The sequence below is a fragment of the Accipiter gentilis genome, chromosome 7, assembly GCF_929443795.1.
Source record: "Accipiter gentilis chromosome 7, bAccGen1.1, whole genome shotgun sequence".
NCBI classification, from domain to species: Eukaryota; Metazoa; Chordata; class Aves; order Accipitriformes; family Accipitridae; genus Astur; species Astur gentilis.
This window is the reverse complement of record NC_064886.1, coordinates 888029-912166: the sequence shown is the minus strand read 5'-3', so window position 1 is coordinate 912166 and position 24138 is coordinate 888029. Positions and strand designations below refer to the sequence as shown.

At 55.5% G+C, this 24138-nt stretch overlaps 1 protein-coding gene across 2 annotated transcripts in view; it reads right to left on the bottom strand.

Moving 5' to 3' along the window:
• Positions 1-22493, bottom strand: part of RTN4R (reticulon 4 receptor) — a 79428-nt gene extending 56935 nt beyond the window's left edge. The window contains exon 1 of one of the 2 annotated variants that reach the window (XM_049804142.1): positions 22077-22493. In XM_049804142.1, coding sequence (XP_049660099.1) covers positions 22077-22098 — 22 coding nt within the window. In that variant the 5' untranslated portion in view covers positions 22099-22493. Of the gene's footprint in view, positions 1-10340; positions 10639-22076 lie in introns of those variants that run through there. The other variant, XM_049804141.1, reaches the window with a different exon arrangement.
• Between the last annotated feature and the right edge of the window lie 1645 nt (positions 22494-24138).

The following is a 24138-nucleotide window of genomic DNA, read 5'->3' as shown; positions in this document are numbered from 1 at the left end:
ACTTGTACAGTGAGAGATAAAAATCCTTAGCGTTCACAAATGAATGTACCCATCTGCTGTGCACCGTATTATCTCTCTCAAAAAGAAAAAAAAAAAAAAAAGAAAGAAAGGAAAAAAAGAAAAAAGTGAATTGAACTTTGGATGCTTTTCATTTCCCTACAATGTGCAGCAAACTGTGATTCCTATTCATTAAGAGAGAAGATTGACATTCATTATAGTGTGCATTAAATTCCTCATTCTTCTTCTACCCTCAAAATTAGTCTACAGAGGGTAGTAACTAGTAATTTCTATATTGAATTTCTAGTAACTACAGTGGGTTTTTTCTTCCAAATAAGCAAGGCAATTATAATAAGACACACTTCTTCCTGAAATGGTAAAACAGGCAGTGCCATTTGAAATCTCTGTTGCTTTCTTTTACAGCTGCAGTTAGACATGTGCACAAGCAGCTCACATGTTTGCTCCTGAATGAATTTTGGAAGAAATGCCTATACCCCGGAGCACAGGCAGCTCTGCTGTAGTTGCAGCTCTCGCCCAAAATGTCTTCCAGCTCTGGATGCGTGCAACCGCAATCTATTGTCAGAGACGGGAGACCCATCGGTCCCGCCGTGCACCCACGGGCTGTGGCAGGGACGTCCCTCACGTGCCCACACCTGCACCGCAGGCAACGGTGCCTCTGGACAGACGAGCCAGAAGCTGGCTCCGCCGTCGCTTCTTCTCCGTCAGGTGAATTCCAGGAGAATTAGCCCCTCCACGACGCCTTTGCTATTCCTTCGCTGCTGGCCAAAGACCGCCAGCTCACAAGCACAGCAGCAGACACAGCGCGCTGCTCTCCTCCCTGGCGTGACCCGGCCCCGGGGGCAGGGGGCTTGCAAGGACCCCCCAGGCTCGCGGTCCAAACCCGGCTCCAGCCACCATCTCCTCGACTGCACAGGGGTTACCCCGCTCTCCCCCGGGACCGGACAGTCTCACGTGTGGCTTAGCCACCACTGAGGTCCCTTGTCTCTGGAGACACGAGGGAGGTCTGTGGCAATTCAGACGAACGTGAGCTTAGCAGAGCCATAAGGGTAAGTAATTAACATCTGTGGTTTTAACTAAGCAGCCCCATCTCTCCTCAGACAGCAGGGGACCTGCAGACATTACACACAGATCAGATATCAGACGGCATGGAGGAGCAGGCTGTCTCCAGAGCCAAGAAAAGCAGCACGAGGAAGACGGGAACGGGGATAAACACTCCTTCGTCCCTGCAGCCCACAGCTCCTGATGCTGGATGTACGTCCAAGAAACCATCTCAGCTTGTACAGGCTGCCCTGGTGGCAGGACCAAGCTCCAAGGGTGCACGGAGGTGCCACCCACCTTCTGCACGGACTTTTTAGCCAGCCTGGGGGGGAAAGCACGTGGGACGGAGAGCCTCTGGCCCCGCACAGGGTCTGGCTCCCCTCACCCTGCTCCGGAGGACATCCAGCCCCTCCTTCCACAGCCCAAGGCACATCCAGGAGGCAAATCTCTCCAGGCAGAGCCCCACGCTCTCCTCTGTCCCAGGTTTGCCGACGCAGCTCCTCAAACAGACCCCGGATTGCAGCTGGAGCAAGAGTGGTTCCCACATGCCTGGCTGGCCGTAGCCTGCCGAAGGAATTTCTGACAGCATGGGAGCATTACACAGCGCCGGGGCAGACAAGCCGGAGTGCTTTAACCCGGTCAGTAATCTGTGAAAGACCTGTCGGCATATGCAGCCTCTACCCAAAGCCCCTTGCTACCCGCCCCCCCCCCCCCCCCCCCCCCCGGCCCTCCAGCCCTTTGACGATGCTGTGGGTGCACTGAGGCCACCGCACTCTTGCTTTCAAGCAGAACGGGTGCCACCGCCTTGGGTCACTGGAACCGGACCTGTCACCCTCCCTGGAAGGGGAGTTACCATAGGTAGTGGTGGCTGGAAACCTTTTAGCATAGGTAGGTACCCGAGGAGGTGGGCTGGGCTCACCCCCTTGGGCCCCCTTGCTGGGGATAAGGGACACGGCCACTTAGGGTGTTGCACAGCTGCCTTGGGAACAGCTGGAGACGGCTGAGCCAGCACAGCTGGAGAGGTACATGCGAGTGCCACCACCGCACAATCCCCTGCTCCTTTCCAACCCGCCCGCTGTCCATCTAGACAGTGAAGCCTGAAACCAGAAAAAGTCTTTTTACAGAGACACAGCAATTGTATGTATTTTGCTACTTTCAGGACAGACTCCACGGTCCCAACCTCTGGCCCTAAGGGACAAACTCGTGGCCATCAGAGCTGCCCTGCAAGGTGCTGCGGGGCCAGGAGACCTGGCAGCACGACACACACTCACCCAGGACAGGGAATGCTCAGGAGAAGGTGCAGATGCCAGGAACAGACATTGAAGGACACAATGGGTTTATGAGGGGCTGAACAGTCTCTTGGCACAGCCAGCAGAAGACAGATCAGTATTTCTGCCCCAGGGCAGGTGGAGAATAGAGTCTGTTATAGAAACCACCTGCCTGGAGCCTGTCAGGGCTTTAAGATGCTATCTGAGGATTGTTTAGATTTTGCACCTTTGCCTGGCGAGCTCTCCTTTAGCCCTGCTGATTTGCGAGTGCAGCACCCAGATGCTTGTCACACACATCGCTTCATCAACCCTCAGCTGACACAAATTGGGAGTACCGCAGGGAGTGAAAGGCAGTTTGGACAAGGCATGCTCCACAATGGGCTCAAAACATCACGTTATCAGGATCAGCCAAGTAATAAACCTTGTCAGGGACACTCAGACCTCTGAACCCACCAAGCAAGGGACACAACCGCTGCCTTGCTCCTGAAGAAACTGCACCATCAGTGCCAACACACGAATTGAGATACCTTTAGTAAAAGCAGCCTACCTCCTTTTACTGGCTTCACTCCCACCCAGTAGTAATGCTATGTCCCTCTTAGCTATTGCCCTTGATGTCCTCAAGACAGCGGAGACCAGGAAAGCCCAGCCCGTCTGGTAGAAGAGCAAGGTGGAGAAGGGGGGCAGAGGAGTAGGTCTGTCTTGGTCTGATGCTTCTCCCCAGGGTAAGAGCATAGTTAACGTGAATCGAAATTCTATGTCCCCAGAGGCAGCATATCACAGAAGTGGGTGACGCCAGCACAGCATCCAGATCTGGGAGAGGAAATGCTTCCTGAAATGGAAATATTCCTCAGTGAGCTATTGCAAAAAGATTTGGAGACAGAGGAGAGGAAACTGCTCCAGGTCACTCAGCCTGTGGACCTTCCTTGCCAGCTCCCAGAGGACAAGCGGACGGTAAAGCCCTTTTTCTCAGGACCTAAGTTCTCTGAAAGAACAATCCATGGGATTTGCTTGAACGGTTCCTCCTGCAGTAGGGCAATTCTCTGAATAGCTTTCCAGGGACATAAATCCACCACAACTCAGGACTTGAGTTCCCCGCCCAGGAACCCACCTCCTTCTTGCATCTGTGTATTAACCACAGCTGCAGCTCAAACCCCAGTGTCCTTTCTCTTTAGACAAGCGAGGACTCTCCTTCTGAGAGGCGATTTTTCATCAGAAAATGTGAATATGGTGGAAGCTCCATATATTAGCGCTAGTTTCGAGAAAACTTTATTAGGAGGGGCTGTCTCTGGACCAGGAAGGTACTTCTGGTCAAGGAGCATGCAAAGTCCAAAGTTACCCCAGTGGTCCAGGCACCCATGCAGGCTTCGGGCCAGTTCAGATCCCAGTTAGCCAGCGGGATCAGAAGCACGCTCCATGCAAGCCGTTGCTGTGAGGTGATAACGCTCTAATCCCCACCTCCATGTGGGCCATTCTTCTTTGTGTAAATAATTCAGCCTCTTTCAGTCCAGAATGCCTGCGTAGCCTTGGGGGGGGTGGTGGGGGGTGGGGCTGTCTGTGTCTGGTACAGGGCCCTCTTCTTGCCCCACAGGCTTAAACCAGTGTCCCATGGGTGACACCGGCCACACGCTCTCAAGCTGCACAGGACAGGGAACCCCATCCCTGCACCGCGCTCATCTTTCCATCCACATTGCCGAGACAAAGACCGTGACGTTTTCTCGGTGCCCAAGCAGCCACAGGGAAACATCTGGCAAAACCAAGGGCTCCGGTAGTAGCTGCAGCCCTCAACTATCAGCTGGGAGACCAGCAGCTTTCCCGTGGGGAGCCTGCCACGACTCCCTTCCCTGCACTGCCTTGCTCCCGTGGGATGAGGACCGAGTGGGCAGCATCCTCCTCACCCCGACTTGGTGGCCATCCCTGTCCTGCGTGCCCCTCCGGTGCTCACGGTCCTTCTCCTGGAGACTGCTGTGTGCGTTGTTTATTAATGGAGAAGTTTTTAATACACCTTGTGATGGATTTGTAATGGCTCTTATCTGAATTTACAGAGAGTTGCAGAATACATAGCAGAGATTCGACATTCTCTTAATTAGCACCCAAGCAAGTAAGAGCACACTAGATCTGGAGATCTTCAGGGCCTCACGCTCCCTTTCTCAGAGCCACTGGAGATGTGAGTGTAATTTCAAACAGTTAAGGCTGCTTGGAAGGGCACCTCCAAGGTATTTGTCATCGCTTTCAAAACCCTTATTTACTCTCTGCTGTTTCCAAAAACCCCTCTGGGAGCTGGGAAATGAATCTATTTTCCTACTGAAACCCATCACATGGACATCCTGCCTTGCTATTTTTAGGATGCTTGTGAAGGCAGGCTACACTCTGCTCTGTTATTTCAGGGTCTTGCTAGCCTGGAGCTGCCCACGCTGGCTGCTATCGGAGGGTCCTGGAGGAGAGCCCAGCTGCACACCTTGGCTTGTTCTTTGAGAGCTCCTGCTCTGCTGACCCTGAAGCATTTGTCCTAAACAAAGACAGATCTGTAGTGGCAAATGTAATAACTCGGAACCGTAAAAGCTGCAGGGAACGCTCTGCACCAGGGCCGCACAACCAGAGCCATTCGCAGTGCTCTTCAGGTACACTCTGCCTCCCCAAAGCCACACCTGAAGCTGGCAGAGCCCACATAGCTATGGTGGAAATGCCGCAGAAATAGGCATATCCACACAGGCAGGAACTCATAAAAGCAACAGAGCTGATGTGGCAGGAAAGGCTTTGGCATGGATGGTCCAGCAACTAGGGCAAAGCTCTCCTGGAATGTTGATACAGTCTCTGTTTATTCACCTGTGCTGAAATCCATCATCTTTGCACAGTCACTCCTGCCTGCACTGTAATCACACTTTTTTTTTTTTTTTTTGTGCTCCACAAGTACCTCCCAGGGACAGCCTGTAAACTCAACCCTTCATCTTAGTCTCTGGTCTGAGCTAGGACCATCCTATCAGTCACTGCTAGCTTTGACAGCCGGGATTCCCTTTAGCTCTTTCTCTGCTGCGCATTCAACCGAACGGGGAGCTCCCTCCTGCCGCCGCAGCAGCAGCATCTGGATCCGACCCCAAAGCGTTCCCCTCCCTCGAGGCAGAGGAGTCCTCTCCGGCGCTGGCTCCCACGAGCCGCTCTCGCCGCTGTGAGATGTGTCACTGCCGACAGCTCCCCGGCCCGGCGATGGGGACGTCATCCTCCTTACGTCGCTCAGGAGCCAGCTCAAGCCCCCGAAACACGTTCCGCCCGTCACATCGCATCGGTTCAGGGCAGATTCTGCTGGCAGCAAGGCAGAGCACGGGAGCTCCTGCTCGCAGGGAGCACCTAAAGTGTCCCTGGAGGACCCAGCTCCCCACGCTGTGGACCGGCCAGGTGCATCCCCAGGGACGGAGCACACGCCACTGATGCCCGCTCCCCTCCCAAGACCAGGCAATCCCAGCTTGATGCTCTGAGTGACATTTCCCGGGAAAAGAACAGCACGGTAAATGCAAAGGTTAAATTTGCATATTTCCTGGTGCTGCTCTGAAGAGCCAGACAGCCGTTCGGGATGAACTGCTGCCAACCTGCTGCACGGGGAGCACCAACACCCTGTGCCCACCAAGGCTGGGGGACACCCTTTCGGGTGGCACCACGCAACTTCTCCACAGCGACCTTTAGTTCTGAAAGGGAGCAAACCGAAGGACCGCAAGCAGCGGAGGGGACGACGTTTTGGCCATGCATCTGCAGAGCAGCCCAAGGCACCAAGGAGGAAGCCAGCGTTACCTCCGTCACCCCATCTGAGGAAGAGCCAGGACTGGATGCGTTCTGGGAAGAAGCAATGAAGACACTTCTGTATTAACTAGCATGACATCTGCTTTCAACAGTGTGCCCGGGACTGTATCGCTCCAATAATGCGTCCAGGGAGGCCACAAAGAGTCTCCACAAAAAGCTCCAAAGGCTACAGACTCAGCAAAATGCTGCGTATTAAATACTCTTTACAGTGTGTGCAGAAGGACTGTTACAAATTCAAATGAACAAGGCGCGAGTGAATCACCCGACAGGGAGGGTTTGGCTTCAGCTAAGCAGAAGCAAAGCAGCAGTCAGGGAGGGCTCGCAGTGGGAGAGGGCTCAGGCTCAGCCACAAGCTACTGAAACACAGGGAGAAACTCCTTGGCAGCACGCACGGTGGGAGAAACAGAGGGCCTCCCCTGAAGCGTGGGCACAGGACTACCCTGCAGCACCAGTTTCCCAGCTCAGCAACGCCACGTCGCTCAGCGTCAGTCTTTCGGTAACACTGAGCGATGCGTATCCACCGTTGCTAAATGCGTATTCAATATTGATCTTTACCTACTGCCTTTTGTTTCCCCAGCCTTGTTTCTGCTCTTCCAGATGGTAGCGTTACGCTTTGAAGAATAAACCGCGCTCTCATCTCCTTAGCAAGCTCCTCTGAAGCAAGACATCAAGGTGGCAATGCTTGAGAGGGAGCAGGTCGCGAGGACGCACCTGCACCCAGAGCCGGCGGGTGAGGAGAAAACAGGGTCCAAAGACGGGCGGTGCCGAGGCTGGTGGCACCCGCTGCTGGTTTTCCAGAAGGAGCTATTCTGGTGGGCGCTGGTGACGACCCCTCTTTGCGTTCCTGCAGGCAGCAGGGCTGGCTCATAGCCTCAGCTCTCCTCCATCCCTGCCAGAAGCACGAGAGCGTGCAGGTCGGCGTTGCTGGATGTTTTTGCTGAAAATAGAAATACGTGGCCCTTGCTGCACCTTCCGTGGACTTTCAGCAAGACCTCGTGGGAGGCAGCTCCGGAGGACTCTCCTGCTAGCGAAACGCTCTCCTCCTACGCTTTTCAGCGTGTTGCCATCTGGCTGTTCTATCGGAAGCAACAGCCAAGCTATCCTCCCTGTGCCATTCGTCACCGTGCTTTCTCCTATACACTGGCCCATCTTTTCCATCTCCCTTTGTCATCAAGTAGCTCCAGCCCCTTTGAGCTCTCTTCATGTCAAACTCCCTTTATGTCCTCAGTAATTTAAGCCAAAAAGAGAGAAAGGGGTGGAAGGAGCCACGATTCTCCAAGGGAGGAGGCACCGCCGATTTACAAACAGACCTTCCATTTTCTCCTCATCCAGTTTTTATCCCCCCTTCACACATGCTCCCGTTCTGGTTGCCAGAGCCCCACGCCGAGACGCGCCCCAGGCTCCCAGCTCCCCTGGAGCCCGGCGCACGGGTGAGGACAGGGAGCACCGCTGTGCTCTCCCCAGTGCTGAGCCTCTCGCCTCCTCAGCTCCAAACCCATCAGATTACACAGGGCTCAGCCCCTGCAACAGATAGCAACTCTGACCGCTGCCCAGGTGCTTGGCGTAGCCTGCCACTCACGTGTATTCAGCAGAGCCGTTAGTTTAATTGTTTTTGTTCCATCTCTCCGATTTTCCTGTCTCTTTTGGGTGACAAACAAGCTGGACCCCCTTCCCTGTCACAAGCCCCATGCTCAACCCGTGATCATTTTCACCCGTCCCGTGACAGAAACAGAGGCATCCCCTCACGCAGCACTCGCCAATCTCTGCTTGCTCGTCCAAACACACGTACGGCCTCCGCTCACGTAGCCCCACACGCGCGCACGTGGTACCCACGCGCATCCAGGCACATCCACGCTCCGCGATGGGCATTTTGGTCTTACAACCACGCGTACAGCCTCACGATCCAGAAAGGACTGGAGGGCCGCTGCAAGGCTGCACACGCGCGCGCTTGGCCTGAATGACTGATCTCGCCCGTCACCTCCATCCTTCCCAAGCACGAGAGGCTCGGGGGAGGCAGGAGCGGGGAGCTGGGGAGCACGCGAGCTGCTCTGGCAGGCTGACTCCAGCCTGAGCCAAAGGTGGGTCAAGGCTCTTTTACAGGAGCGGTTGGGGTGCACTTGCAAACACTGTTCATCTCCTTCCCCTCTCTGTCAATTTTGACACTCACGAGGAGGTGCAATTTTCCTTACCGCATCATTTAGCTCCCATCACACCGAGAGATTCCTGTGCCATTATAGCCCTGTCTCCCATTATCACTTCCCACGTCTGCTGGTGCCAAGTGTCAGGCTCATTCTTCTAATTCACAGGATCTCTCAGTTTTAGAGAGAGCAGTAAATGCCTGCTCCTCCCCAGCCCTGCACGCAGGGAGAGCTCGCATGTCTTTTTTAGCAGTCCAGCGCTGCATTCCCCAGGTTCAGAACAATGGAACCGGGTACCTGCAGTACCGCAGGCCATCGGTTTGCCCGATCTTCTCTCCCAGGGATGTTCAGTCTGCATTCGGTCTCTTCTGAACACGGGAGACGTGGGGACAGGCAGACCTAACGACTGTCACCCTCCTCTCTGGACAGAAGGACAACAATACGCTGACGAGGATTTATCAGGAGGGGCCGCTGGCCCGTGGCCTCTGGATGTCACACGCTAAATCGTTTGCCTGACAGCAGGTCACCAGCAGAGCTGGACCTCGCGCCCTGGCCAGGCAACCCCGTGCTCTACCCACCGGTCCGTACGTTGTCTGCATTGCAGCAGGCAGCGGCAGATGCCTCGGCTCAACTACGCCCATCTCCCACCAGCACGCAGTGAGCGCAGGCAACCCCCAAACTCCTCACTGGGTTTTTTAGGGGTTTTGACAGCAGCAGTTCCCCCCCCAGTGAGCCCATGCCTTAAGGGGTGGCTTTACGAGCAAGAAACAGGGCGCAGACGTGCACGGCCAGGGAGTCATGCTCAGAGGAGCGGCGGTGAAGCCTTCATCTTAGGAAGAGAGGAGCGGCCGGGTTTTGGCTGGAATAATTTTTCTTCCCAGTAGCTGGTATAGCGTTATGTTTTGGATTTAATAGGAGAAGCATGTTGGTAACACACTGATGTTTTCAGTTGTCGCTAAGCAGTGTTTAGACTAAGTCAAGGATTTTTCAGCTTCTGGTGCCCAGCCAGCGAGAAGGCTGGAGGGGCACAAGGAGTTAGCACAGGACACAGCCAGAGAGCTGACCCCAACTGGCTGAAGGGGTATTCCATACCACGTGACATCACCCCCAGTATATAAACCGGGGGGAGTTGGCCTGGGAGGGGGAAATTGCTGCTCAGGAACTAACTGGGCATCAGTCGGCAAGCGGTGAGCAATTGCACCGTGCATCACTTGTTTTGTATAACCCAATCCTTTAACCACTATTATTGTCATTTTATTATTGTTATCATCATCATTATTATTTTCTTCCTTTCTGCCCTATTAAACTGTCTTTATCTCAACCCACGAGCTTTACTTTTTTTTTCCGATTCTCTCCCCCATCCCACTGAGTGGGGGGAGTGAGCAAGCGGCTGCGTGGTGCTTCGTTGCCGGCTGGAGTTAAATCACGACAAGGAGCAAGCTAGAAAGCCTCAGAAACCCAGCCAAAACCAACACAGCTCAAACACTTCCAGAGCATCCATCTCAGCTGCAGCAACAGGAGGGACGAGGGTGCAGGCAGGGAAACGAGTCCACAGCACACAGAAAGCTGCCTTGGCTGGCACCCACTGGGTGTTTGCCAACAAAACAAGCTCAAAAGGCAGGCACTGAATACGTCAGAGGGTTGGGATCCCCCTCCAGCACCAAAGGCGGAGACCGTTCAGCGCAGGGAGTCCTGGGGAGCCCGGAACCGCTCCTCTCGATGCCTACCAGTCCTGCAGCCCATCCATCCCGGCGCAATCCCAAGACGTTTCACATAATGCTACACAGGTGGCAAGGCTGGAACAGGCAGTCTGTTCTGGGGGATCCTCACGATAACAAAAACATGCCAGGTACACCGGGGCGAGGGGCGAGCCCAGCTCTAACGCCCACGCAACACGCACCGTGCCAACTTGCCACCAACTCACGCACGCAGCCACACGCCGTTGGTCCCTTCCCCACGTGCCAGCTCCCGGCAGCAACGTACCGGCTTTCCCAAGGGAGAGCAAATTCCAAATTCCCCATCCATCTGATGGGAGAGTGCCAAGTGGCTTCTCCACCCCCTTCCCCCAGCAGGCTGCAGCCACGGATACCTCTTTCTCCACCAAAAGCGGGGTGTGCGCAAGGCCCAGGTGGACCCCGGTCAAGCTCTCCCAAGCTCCTCGCACATCCAAGGTCCTCAGGAAACAACCAAGCGAACGGCTTTGAAGAAGACTTTGTCCCCGCAGCCCAGCTGGCCACCCAGAAGCTTAGGATTAATTGTAAGCCTAGCAAAACACTAGGAAAGCCAAAAATAAATACAGCGAAAGAAGAGCATTTCCCACTGGAAAGCCATGGCCAAGTGAAGTCAGTCTCTTCTGGGCTGGTTCCCAGGAGGCAGCTCAGATTCATTTATTGTGCCACTCGTATAAACGTCTCTCTTTGGCTGTGCTGCTCCCTTGGTGCTCCCTTCCAACCTGGGAGAAAAAGGGCCCATTATTCAGACATAAAGCCACTCGTCGAGCAGGAAAGCAGAGCCCGGGCAGACGCGTTGCCCGAGCGCCGGCAGCAACCCCAGCCCCACACGGAGCCTCTTGCCGGGGCTCAGGACCACCCTCCGCCGCACAGGGAGGAAGATGCAGCCTCGGGAAAACTGGAATAGTGCTCGCTGACCTGGGGACGCCATTTAGATAATCTGCCTGATTTCCAGGCACTGCGTTTCCCTCGGAGCGCAGCCAGCGCTGCGGCAGCAAAAATCGTGTCGCGATAGAACCGGCTCTTGCTAAAAAGACGGGGAGAGGTGGTTCATCTGTCTCGCGGGTAACGTCAAACCCAAAGACGTTACCTCTTCCAGTCTTAGGTCCAAGCCACAGGCCCTCGGCCGGGCGCTGCCTCCAAGCCCCAGGTGAAGTCTCGCTTCACCGCACGACGTCAGAAATTGGGGCTTAAAGATGACACGTCGAAGCCTGCACGAGCTGACACCCCCGTAATGCCCAGACAGGCTTGACTGGCAGAATCCCTTTGCTGTCTCGCCCAGAGGGTCTAAAATTCATTTTGTGGATTGAAATTGAACCAGCCAAGCGAGAGATTCGGCAGCTGCCGGTCTCCACAGAGGAGTGCAGATGCAGGGGGGGCAGGGGCTGGGGAGGAGCGATGCAGCCCACCAGCCCAGCCTGGGCAGCTCCCCCGGGACTTCCCAAAGTCTGGGAAGGGCGCACGGGCAGGGAACGTCCCGCACCACAGGTGGGGAAAGGCAGCACCAGCACACAGCCTTCTCGCACCGAAATCCCACGCTGGCCACGGCTCTTTCTCTGGAAAGAGCTGGGATGCTCTGCAGACCTTCGCGTGCTCCACCGAGACCCCAGGGTGAGGTCTGCAGAGGGGCGTTAAGGCAGAAGAGCGGGACCAGAGCAAAAAAAATGGCAAGGCAGATGCATGATGTGAGGAGCCAGGCAATGCCCTCCTGCCTGCCTGCAGCTCCCAGCTCCCGCAGCAGGCGACCAGACCAAGAGCAAAGACGGCGAGGCAATGCCTGCCTGCGGCGGGCGACCCCTCAGCACCAAACGGGCTCATCGCTGATGCTCAGCCCAGGGACATCCCTGCCCCGAGTTCAGGTGACGGGCAGATCTCAGCTTGCGCCGGCTGCCGATTCCCCCTCCTGCCCCACATCTGGCAGCAGCTGCTGTCCCAGCCCACGGGCGGTGGTGGACGGAGAGCAGGTCCAACCGGCCATCTCCACGTCCAGCTTCCTCGCGGCGGAGCGGTCTCCCACCATCCATCACTGCGCGTGTGGTCAATGCTACCGCTCAGGACTGTGAGCTGCTGTAATTACCATTATTAATTCCCCCCTCCCTTCAGGATATATTAGCTGCAAATTGAGAAAAGAGGGAGGGAGAGAAGTCCCCTGGACTTGATAAATCAGCTGCTGACAAAGAACCGACGTCTGCACTCCAGTACGCGCGGGACGCAGCCCCGGAGCGTGCCAGCACCGCTCTCCCTCCCACCAGTGCCTCCCCTTTGCTGGCTCCCGGCCACCTCACCACATCCCCCCCACCTCCAGCCCCGCTGGCTGAAGCCGACCCTCGTTAGCAAAGGCCAAGGGACTTGGCTGCTGGCGATTAACGCCGCTTCTGCCCAAATCAAGCCAAACGCGGACCACACGAGCATCCAGGAATGGAAACAAACGCCCCGAACGCAGCTGACACGACGCACTTGGAAGTCACCGAGGGGTTTGTGTTTGCGGTCGCGTCTCTCCAGGCAGCTGTGCCGTTTTAAGGAAAAGTCCGAATTCAAAACGAGTTTGTTAAGCGGAGGCAAACCTCAGCTGGTTTCATCCTCACCGGAGTTAAAGCCAGTCTAGACAAAGGTGAGCAGGGACAGAATTAAATGGACCTGTGACACGAGTGCCTGCGTGGACCCGAAGCAATTGGCCTTCGTGGCGGCCAAGGTCCCCAGAGGGGTCCCAGCCCTGCTGTTTGCAGAAGACCCGCAGGAAGCCTGAGCTTAGGGAACGAAAGCTGCCAAATCTTTCGGCCCTAGGACGCTGAAGACCCTCCTCTTGCCCCCGGGGCAGCCATTTCCAAAGCAGCTCCCGCCTGGGTGCACTCCACAGCTTGCAGAACTGGATGTGCAAATGTTGGGGGCCACAGCAGAAAACGCCGCAAAACCCTGGAAACCCAAGCTAACACTCGGTGCCATTACTCCTGACAGCAAAAGTGGCCTGAACAAACAGGAGGGGAAGGCTACCGCCAGCTTGAAGCCTGCTGGTTCTTGCAGAAAGGCCGCTGACCTGTGCAGGACAGAGTGCCTGGCGATAAAACCAGAGAGGCTTCACTTCACCCGAGACACACAGCTCCAAAGTGCCCTCCAGACCAGGACACGGACGTTCTCGTGCGGCACGAAGGAGACGGTAAGCAATAAATACAAGCCCGCGTCGCATTACCCACCCGACAAAACAAGCTGCTGTCGAACTGTGTGGATACTGCGAACGACAAGAGCGTTGCCAGCGCACACACTCCTGCCTTTTCTCTGAAGGGAAAGGGACAGACAGCCCTCTAGTGTAAAGCCAACGCTAACCATGTTTGCACGGGCACGGAAAAGCATTAATCGCAGCCAGATCCACGCGGGACGCGTGCGCTTGGGCAGGGACCTGTGCCCAGGCAGAGGGTTTTCTTCCCAACTTCCCACCGCCCCTCAAAACACGCTGACGCCAGGGAGATGTGCAAGTCCTAAAGGTCCTGGTGGCTTTCAGGTGATCGTTCTTCTCTGCAGAGACATGGAATCATAGAATTGTTTACGCTGGAGAAGACCTTTAAGATCGTCACATCTAACTGTCAACCCAACACCACCATGCTCACTAAACCATGTCCTGAACGGAATGTTAACAAACTCAGGATTTGCTCTCAGGATTTCTAAAGACGCCTTTTGTCAAAGCAGGGTACGTAGCCTTCGCAGCCCGACACCAGCACTCGGAAAAGGCTTCTGAAATCCCACCTTGTCCGGCAGCTGATGGCGTGTCTCTGACAAAGCCCCCCATGGTGCCTGGGAGCAGGGAAAGCTGAATTCGGGGCCTCCAAAGATTTTTTTTTCCTTTCCTCTCCCTCCTCCCTTCTGATTAAGAGGCAGACCAAGTTCACATCTCCTCCCCGCACACGTTGCTGTGTTATGCACATGGGGTATTGTACGTGGCTCTGATCATCACTCACAGCCTTAAGAAAGATGCACAATTAAAATCAATATTTAAAGTCATCAAACAAGCACACACAAATTTTAACAGCCACACAATTCACTCTGACATAACGACGCAGGGTGCAGAGTCTAGAGCTGTGCTGGAGTGCCGAGAGCACAGTTCTGCCCACAGTCTTCAAAATTTAATGAAAACACACCAGTTTTAAACACTTTCCCAAATCCAGCTCACAAAATCTGTCACTTTGATGTGAATGGTCCCAGTCTTAGACTAATCAGTCACTTTTACTTTCTCTTTAGTAGCTAAAGACGCAAATGAACTCCCAGCAAACTGCACAGCTTCAGGAGAAGAATTTAGCAGCCAGATGGCTCTTGCAAAAGATTTGTTCTTAGCAAAAAAAAAAAAATAATTTAACCCGTTTCCCCAATGAACAGCACGCAGGAGATGATCTGACACATCAGCAAGCAGTTCTGAACTGTTATCTTAGAGCATCAGTTCTACCACAGAAGTGCCCCTTCTTCCTAAACTGTCATGTAAATTATAATTATTGCTAATAACTGATCAATTAGTACAAGTCCATGCAAGGCACTATAATTATCCCGTGCACTCAGGGAAGAAAAGAAAGCATCAAATTTGAATGCAAACATTCCTTTGTTTCCAGCAGGAAGGTGCAACACAGAGAGATAAAAGAAAGCACAACTGTTAAAAAGGCAACAATATTCAAAGAGCCATCTGAGGGAACGTGTCGAACTCCCACGAGATGGAGCAAAGCTGTGACGGGCTGGAAACTCCCATCCAGGCAGCGAACCTCACTCTACCGGTGTATTTGCATTTGCTTTCTCTGGGCCTTTTTTTCATCTCTCAATGTGGAATTGCAGCTGCGGATGGGGATCAAAGCATAGCTGACAATAAAGGCTCTCCGGACCTTCATGGAGACCTCCTTGGATAAAGCACAGAAACGCGGGCCAAGAAAGTTTTTCTCAGTCAACTCCAGGAAGTAAACAGCAAAACAAGTACCATTTGGCAAAAGGACTTGGATCACCTAAGGATGTTGATGGTGGAAGGGAGAAGGCAACCCATGTCAAGGACTAGATTCTCCCTAGCTGTCTGGACTGGAACTTGGGCAGCAGCACGGGGAACGACCATTCAGCAGGGTGATTTGGAGAAGCCAAGTGCAGGATGGGAACCCTAGACTTCTTCAAACGTTTCTGACCCACTGCTAAGTAACACTTCAGTACAGTAAAGAAACAAAAAGTCACGTGCAGGTAGGCATCTCTTTACTTAAATGTTCAAGCTTTTTGAATGAGCAAAAGAAGAACAGTATGAAGAAGTTACCAACCTGGTACATAAAGTTCTGCACCTGGAGCAGAATAACCCCATGCATCAATACCAGCCTGCAAACGGCGAGCGGCAGTCTGCTGTAAATGGCCTGGGAGCTATGGTGGACGCCAAGGTGAGTACGAGCAAATGGTTGCTCCTGCTAGGAATACGGCAACTACCTCCTGGGCTGTGCTGAGAGGAGTGTGGACAGCCAGGTGGGGGAGTTACTGTCCCTCTCTGCTCAGGACTGGAGAGGCTGTACCTCAAACGCTGTGTCCAGTTGTGGTCCCCTGAGTCCAAAATTAACGTGGGGAAACCAAAAAGGTCCAGCGGAGGGTGAGCTACACGGTCAGAAGCCTACAGCGCGGGTCCTACAGGGTCAGGTAGACGGAGTTAGGATGGTTGGGTCTGGCAAAGAGGAGGTGAAGGCAATCTCATTGCAGCCTACAGCTGCTCAAAGGCAGTTATAAGGATGACAGAGCCAAACACACCTTTGTGAGGCCAGATGACACAGCAAGGAGCCACGGCCAAGAACTGCAGTTTGGGAGGCTCAGTTCAGACATCAGGAAAAGCTTTTAAATCAGCTCCAGCGCTGGGAAAGGCCAGCAAGTCTCCAACATTGCAGATTTCCAAAGCTTGGCTAGAGAAAGCCACAGCAGACCTGATCCGACATTAGCAATAGCCCTGCCCAGGGTGGGTGTCAGGACCCTCCAGAGGACCCTTTCCACCAGCACCTCCAGGATTCTGGGATTTGGCCACACTAAACCACATCCTCAGAGAGGTCTCTGGCACTGCACAGTGTCCAGGAAAGGCTTCCGGCACAGGGTGCATTTAAGGACTAAAGAGTTTCTGGGAAATTCTGCTTTAACCAACACTGATGCGGGACACCATGCTGGGAGAGCTGTAACCAGTATACAAAAAGCACGTCCAAGGGCTTCATCCCCAAATGCAGTCAGAAAAGCAGACATATAGGGACAAGACAGAACTGCATGGAAGCATCTGCTGCCTTCCCGAGTGTCCCTGCCAGGGACCCTGACTGTGACCCCCACTCTCAGGTCCTCTCAACGCCTGAACTCACAGGGACAACCACATACTCCCATCAAGCATGGACCCAGGCACTATGCGCACCGTCACTCCTGCTCCACCACTGCCATGCCTAGTGATGGACAAGAGGCAACCTGACCATGCCAAAGGGACACAGGCCACTTGTGGTCCTCATCCAGGCCAGGTGACAAAGGGCTTGAGCAGCCTTGGCCAAACAGGCCAAGAAGTCCGAGCTGCAGAAGAGGAGAAGACATCTCCATCCTTGGAGATTACAGCCATCCTTGCCAGGACAAGCGCCTAAGCAACATGATCGAGCTTTGAAATTAGCTGTGCTTTGAGCAAGAGGTTGGTTAGATACCTCCAGATCTCTCTTCCAAACTCTTCTATGATTTTATGAAAGCAAATACTCTGTAACCCCTGCCTTGCCTGTCGCATGCAGAGAGGACCCTAACACTGCTGGCTGTCTGGGGGAGGAGGGCTGCAGCCTGTTGTCAGGCTGATGCCTCATACTACTTGAGCTACCAAGAAGCCATATTAAAAACCACAGCATTGGAGTACTTTCTTGCTTCCAACCTCCTCAGCATTTTGCACGTGCTTGTGTAATGCTTCTGCTTTTCTTGACAACCAGGAAGACTAAAAAATAAAACTCAAGTACTTTTCTAATCCCCTGGTTCCAGGAGCAGAAAGCCTTGAGAGGGACAACAAATACTGTAACATCTGCTGGTGCTATTGATCAGCTCCAAGCTACAATGCAAAGGTTGTGAGAAAGGCAGGCCAGACCAGAGAGACAAACCTGCTGTTGATGCAGTAACACCCCTAAGGAGAATATCATCAGTCTTGTCACCTGACACTGTGTCACTGCTAAAGAAGTGACTGGCAATTGCACAGACCTCCACGTCTTAGCTCTGGACTGACCTTTAAGCATATTCTGGGTCCCTCGGGAGATAACTCAGCATTGCTCGCCCAGCGTTTGAGCTGGAAAAGCTAAAACTAAATCACAGAAAGGCTCATTGACCCAGCCAAGGATACAAAGAAGTCAGAAGCAGGGCCAAGACCAGACTCCAGAAGCCCTGACTTCCAGGAGCTCTCTAAAAGCAAAGTAAATACGGACAGAGTCTGTGCAACACCACACGCAGATGTGTTCTGCCTTAGACACAGGCATGGCCTTTCCATGCATGCTGCACACAGGCCGTAGGAAACACCTGTGTCACTTTGATGCCAATCTGCTCCGAGTCTACGTATCATCACTGACCACCACCATAATGGATAATCAGCCACCCAAAACTCACGCTGCTGCGTGTCCCGATAGCCATAAGACGACACCAGCACAGGCTGAGGTGAGTTTGCACATTTTAGCAAAGTCTGTATGAATTGCTTTGACATCTCTGTGCAAACATGGAAGGATCCGCCCTTGGCTTCTTTTAGCTGTCGATGACTTTTCAGTACAATTGTCTCCTTTTCCCTCAGACTCTGGAAACCTCCAGGAGTTGCAACCACAAGCATGAAAGGGGAGGAGAGGTTGGGCTTTGTAGATCACAAGCCTCCCTCCTCCCTTCCACACCTCTGTGCGAGTCTGTGATGGAGAGGCCCTGAAACCCTGTTACTCACAAATCCCAGACAGATCCATCTGGCTCGAGGACACAGCACAAAGCTTTCCTCACGGACAGGAGGGAGAAGCCCTAGTGCAAATCCCAGCCCTGGCAGGCACCACTGTGATGCTGCCTCTTACAACACCTCTTTGCAGTGGTACAGGATACGCCTATTCCACTGTGTATGCGCCTCCCACATTAAAAAAACAACAATGAAACCTCTTTAGGAACATCAAAAGAGGAGCTCGGCACTCAGAGGTATGTCTTAATGAAGGTGACAGCAGCAGAAAGCATTGCAAATCCAAGGGGAAGAAAACGCACACCTAATTAGACCGACCCCTTTCTTCTCCCTGCGGTTCCGCCTCTGGCTGGATGAGCAGGGTGAATCCTGCACTGGGACTGCAGCTTCAGCCTCTCCACGAGGATGCACCCTGCAGCACGGCGGGGCAGAGCTGCGCGAGCAACTGGCACGGCAGCCATGTGCAGGCTCAGAGCAGAGATTAGAGCTCAGCTCTTTGCAATCTTCCTTGTCCTGCTTTGTGCTGAGGCTCTGGCTCAACCGATTTTCCCTCTCCCTCCTCCCTTCCCTCCAGGGTCAGGAGGACGGGAAGGGAAGGAAGACGTTGCGCTTTCCAGGGTAGGCAGCAGCTCCCCACAGCCAGTATCACCGTGCACGCAGGGTGCGCAGCAGTACGCCCGAGAGCTGGCCTCCGGAGCATCCCTCCCCTTCCCTACCCCCATCTCGCAGTCTCCCTCGCTGCTTCCAAGCTGAAGAAGGTGGAAAATTCACACACGTGCTGCTAGATTTCACTTGTTCCTTTGGAAGGCTTAACGGCCAAAGCCGTCGGTGGTGCCAGAAGAAGATTACGCAGGCACAAGGCCTTCATTAATAGCACAGGGATCGTCACCGAGTTATCAAGACACTTGTGGGGATGCGAGTTGTGGACCCCCGCATCCCCTCCCAGCTTCCAACTCCACAGCGAGCCACGAGGCCGAGCGTACGGACAGACCACCACTCCCCTGCCCTCTCCTTCCAAGCCCCCTGAGCAGGGCAGGTAGCAGCCGAAAGCAGAAGGAGGCATCTCAGCTGGGTAGCAAACTGCCCCCTTGCTCCTTCCCACCACCGACTCCTTCACACGTATGAACAGGATAGGCTCCCGGGAGGTTCTTACTCAAGCGAAGCCCAGAGCATCCGAACACAGGACGGAAGTAATTAATGAAGGACCTGCTTTGTTAAGACAGGACTGCCGTGCTCCCCATGCTGGTGGTGAGCCAGCGGAGAGAGCAGTGGCGGCTTTTTGCCGCTTCTAATTAACTTATTTTCTGGACCAGCTTTGTCTAACACTCTTAGTGGGGAAAACACCACAGAGCCGGCAGGGACACGACGACATCTGCACCGACACAACGCCCAGGCACGGAGTGGTGCAGCGGCACCTCCACCTTTTTGCCCTGATAGTCCTCTTTAAAAAACCTCTCCAAACACATCCTTTGACAGTCCCACAGAATATAGGTCTGAGGTATGTGCTGCCTGGTGAGGAAGCGGGGACCAAGCCCAGGAAACGCTGCGGCCCCCTTATACAAAATGAACATTATACAGGAAGGAAATATAAAATAATACACTGATGAGTGGTGTTTTCTCTCAAGAAAAAGAAAGAGCTGCTGTCACATCAGTGAATAAGTAGTCTCTGAGGCTGGTGTAGGTTCTCCTATCACAGGGGTTTGTGTTTTGGGGCTTTTTTTAAATAAATTTTATAAAAGAATAAGCGTGGTAAGACCTCTTTCAATATGAATAAATCGTGTTAATAAGACAGTAAGTGCTGAGAACACCAGGCGAAAGCTCTGCCTGTTGAACTGCCCCTGGTGGCTATTTCTGGCTTACAAGGCACTTGAAGTATCCCAGCAGCCCGCGCTGGGAAATGTAGTCCAGATACAGTAGGATGGTCACTCACTCATCTAAACATAATCTCCCAAGGTTCATAAGGACTTTACAGTCACACCTACCAGCAATCCAGGCTACCCAGCCTCTCACAGGAGCAATTCATAAACTGCGGGGTGGGGGGGTGGGGGGGAATAAAAAAAATTCAAACCCAAACCCCTCAAAGCCCTGTTCTATAAATAAAGCCGTTTGTAACACAGTTTTTATATTTCATTATCTCCTGTGCCGTTTCGCGTTATGCCGGCAGCAGCTGGGAATGTCACAGCGTAAAGTGCTGTGCTGCAGCAGGATCGGGAACGGCGAGGGAGAGGTTATCCTGGGTTCCCGCACCACACCCCGCACCTGGATAGTGCTCCGCACAGCTGACGGCCGTCCTACAGCATCACGGTAGACAAGCAGCCCTCACCACCAGCTCGGCACCAGCAGCCTGTGCACAAGCACACACAACCGCTGGGTTCGAATCAACGGGCAACCCACGCGCCAGGCGACGGTGCAGCACGTAGCAAACGGATGCCGAAATATCGGTGTCCCCTAAGGGCCAGCAGGAGAAGCCGTCACTGCAACCTGCTCCCAAGGTGTTTTCCAAGCAGGAATAAATTGGCCGTTTGAGATCTAAAACCGATACAAACTCTCTAAGGGAGGCGGTGTGCCATTTGGATCAGTGCTTGGATATGTCCTTTGATCGTCACAAATAAATCAGCCTGAGTGCCCTCCAAAATAGAAAGAAAGAATAAAAAAAAAAAAAAAAGAAGGTTGTATTTGTGTCTCTGATGGGAACAGGAAGCGAGCTGGAGATGGCACACGCACCAAGAGCCTCCATGCAGCAAGAGGCTCTGCGTGCCCAGCACTCCCTTGACCGGCAGCCTGGACAGCAGCGGAGCTCCCACAATGGCTCGATCGCTCGAGTTAAAAATTGCAACCCGTGGGCTGGGTTTCCAGCAAACACACCTGGGTGGCACACGCCTCTCCAAGCGGTCCGAACCTGCGGCGTGAGAGCGTGTGTTCCTCCAAATGTAGGTCTTTATTTCGTTTTTGGTTTTTTTTTTTTTTTTTTTTTTACCCGGAGCGGCTGCGAATGGCCAAGCCGCGACCGACGGTACAGCGGGGCAGCTCCAACAAGCCCCCGGCTGCTGCTGCCAGCACAGCCCCAGCCCCATCCCTCCGCACCGGGAGCCGGGAAGCAAAGACTATCGCCAGGGCTGCCAAAGCAGATGAAAAAGGGCGATTTTCAGCCAGAGGATCCGGCTGTGCCAGGCCGGCCTCGCCGCACGCCGACTGCCTCTCCCCGAGGCGGGGCGAACCGACGTGGGGGTCCCCCCCCAACACAACCCCCCCCCACCCCAGCTCTTCCCAGCCTCTGGCAAAAGGCCACCGGGGCTGAGACGGAGCAAGGGGAGAGACCCCCGCCGCAGCCCGGTAATCGCCGTCCCTCCGGGGCTCCCGCAGCCTCCGCAAACTTCCCCGGCCGGAGGGACCCGCAGGCGGCCGGCCGGGCCCGCCGCTCCCCCGCCGGTGCTCGGGGAGCGGCCGCGGTGCTGCCGGGCTGCGAGCTGGGGAGGGGAAGCCGGGCTGGCCCCCAGCCCCTCTCCCTACCCACGGCCCCCTCCGCCGGGGCAGCCGCTCCGCGCCCCCGGGGGATGCGGGCTGGGAGCGCGGGGTGCCCCGCTTACCCCCCCCCCCTCCACGGCGGCAGTCTGCCCGCTCCAACTTCGGGGGGCAGCCCCGGCACCCTAAATCCGAGCCGAGGCAGGGGGCGGCCGACCGCCGCCGCCGCCCCCCCCCCCTCCAGGCGGGGGCTCAGCCCGCTGCCCTCCTTCCAGCCCGCTGCCTTGCTCGGCGGCTGGAGCCGAGCCGAGCCGTGCCGGGGCGCAGCCCGGTGCTCGCTCCCCCCGCCCGGCCTCGCCTCTCCTCCGCTCCTGCAGACACGGCGCTTCCCCCCGCCCCCCCGCTCCGCGCCCTCCCCGCCGCCTCTCCCGGGCCGAGCGCTCGGCTCCCGCCGGGCTCAGCCCCCGGCGTCCGGCCCCTCTCCCCCGCGGCGGGACCCGGCCGCTGCCGCCGACTCCTCGGGAGGAAAAAAAAAAAAAAAAAAGAAAAAAGAAAAAGAAAAAAAAAAGTTGCAGCGAGGGAAGTTCCCGGTGCGGTGCGAAGTTGGGGACGTGGCCGCCTCGCCCTGCCCTGCCGCCCCCCGGGGAGCCCCGGCGGGGCGGGGGGGGGGGGGGGACACGACACGCACCGCGGGGGGGCTGGGGGACACGGGGGCCGGGGCCGCACCTACCTTCAGCTATCGCCCTCTTCATCTTAGGGGTCGGGGAAGGCACGTCTGGAGGCGCAAAGCGGAGCGGCAGGCGGTACAATCCTTGCGAAAAGCGGGGCAAGATCCTCGTGCGAAACTTCAGGCCGAGCGCGGCGCGGCGGCGGCCGGGGAGGGGGCTCTCCCTGTGCCGGAGCCCTCGCTCATCGGGGGAATGAGCAGCCCCCGAGCTGGAGTCAGCATCCAGGCGAGGCTCCCCCTCCCTGCCTGCTCGCCTGCCTCCTCCTCCTCCTCCCTCCGTCCTTCCTTCCTTCTCTTCCTTTTCTTCCTTCCTGCCTCCCTCCCGCCCGCCGCACGCACGGGGCCGGGGCCGGGGCTGCGGCGGATCCCGCGGGCGGCGGGGAGCGCGGAGCCCTGCTGCACCGGAGCCCTGCTGCACCGGAGCCCGGGAGCGAGCGGGGCGCAGGGCTGGAGAGGCGATGAATGTTTTATGGGATCATGTGGTTTGACGTGAGAGGAATCAGCCTGGGTCGGATTTACTGGCTGGAGGAGTGAGAGGGAGGACGGGGGAAGAGAGACGGGCGCGGGGACGGAGGGAGGGGCCGCGCCGGGGGCAGACGGGGAGCGCAGGGGCCGCTCCGACGGCGGCGGCGGCGGAGCCCCCCGCCGTGCGCGGCCGCGGCCCGGGCAGGGCTGCGAGGGGCCGGGCGGCTCATTCCTGGAGGAGAGGTGCCCCCTAAAGGAAGCCGCGGATAGGGACGCCCGGGAGGGTCGGGGTTTTGGGGGGTCGTTTGGGGTTTTCCACCCCCAGGCTGTGGCCCCCTGGAGCCGGGAGCGACCCCTGGAAGCGCAGGAGCCTCGCCCCTCGCCAGGTTTTGCCTCGGCCGGAGGAAGGCGGCCGAAGACGGGCGCTCGGGCAGAGGCCGAAAGAGCGAGCTCTTCCTCTCCGGCCGCATCCCGGCCCTGCTCTCGTGGGATCGCGCTCCCCTGCGCGGGGGGAGGGGGGGGGGGGGCAGCGGCTTACCTCAGTTTACCCAAAAAGCGCGACCTTTACCCTGGCGGTAGGTGAGGCAGGGCGAGGCTGGCTTTCCCCGTCCTCCTCAGCCCTCCCGCAGGCTTCCCTCCTTCCCTGTCCTGGAGCGGACAAGCGCTTACCGCATAGGCAGCTCCCATCTGCAGTTGTCCTGGGAAGCAGAAAGACGGATTTTTATTAAGCGAACTCATTTGCTCGGTGGGGAAAGGAGGAGGGAAGGATGGTGGCAGAGAAAGCCGAACGTCTTGAACACGAAGACATGGTGGCTCTGTCCCTGCTAGTCGGAGGTTTCAACCTGCTTCCAGACAGGTGTAGATTCCTGCATCTATGTACACGCACGTATGCGTACGCTATGGAATATTCGTTCCTCTCTTACAACTTGTGACCCCACTATTGACCATCTCTAGAGCAGCTTGCTCTCGGGGCTTGTGTCATAACCGCATCTCTTGAAGGCCTACCCAGTTTGCATCTTTCCACGTGGGCATCGTTCCGAGGTGAGCCAGGAAAATGTTTCTCCTGTGTACAGTAACCAGCCTCATCTCACCCAAAGATCAGTGGGGTACTTCATGCTGGCACCACAGTCACCTGTGGCAAAAAGAAATGCAAGCAATGGAAGGCCTAACTGGACATTTGAGCCAGGTGGAGGTAGTTTACCAAGTGTGGGCTTTAATTATGCAAACAGCCTCCCAAAGGTACCAGGGAGCTGTGGCTTCCAGATGTCTTCTAGATAGCTTTTGCTGGCATTTTATTGGTCATCCACAACCAAAGTGGAAAAGGAGAGCAGGGGAAAGGCTGCCGTTAGGATCTGTGGGTGGATCAGTCTAAGCAGCATGCTGGAGCAGGGCTGAGATGCAGAGCTTCCAGGACCAGAGCAGGAGGGCTGCAGCTGGCAGAGCTCTGGAATGGGGCCCCCAAGTTGGGACCTGAGGGTCAGAGCAGGACCTACCTCACCTGCAGATCTTTCAGGACCTTCAGTACCACCAGCAGAATAGAGATGAATCTGGCTTTTCTCAGGACAGGGCAAAGGCTGCCAAATGCAAGCCACATTGTCAC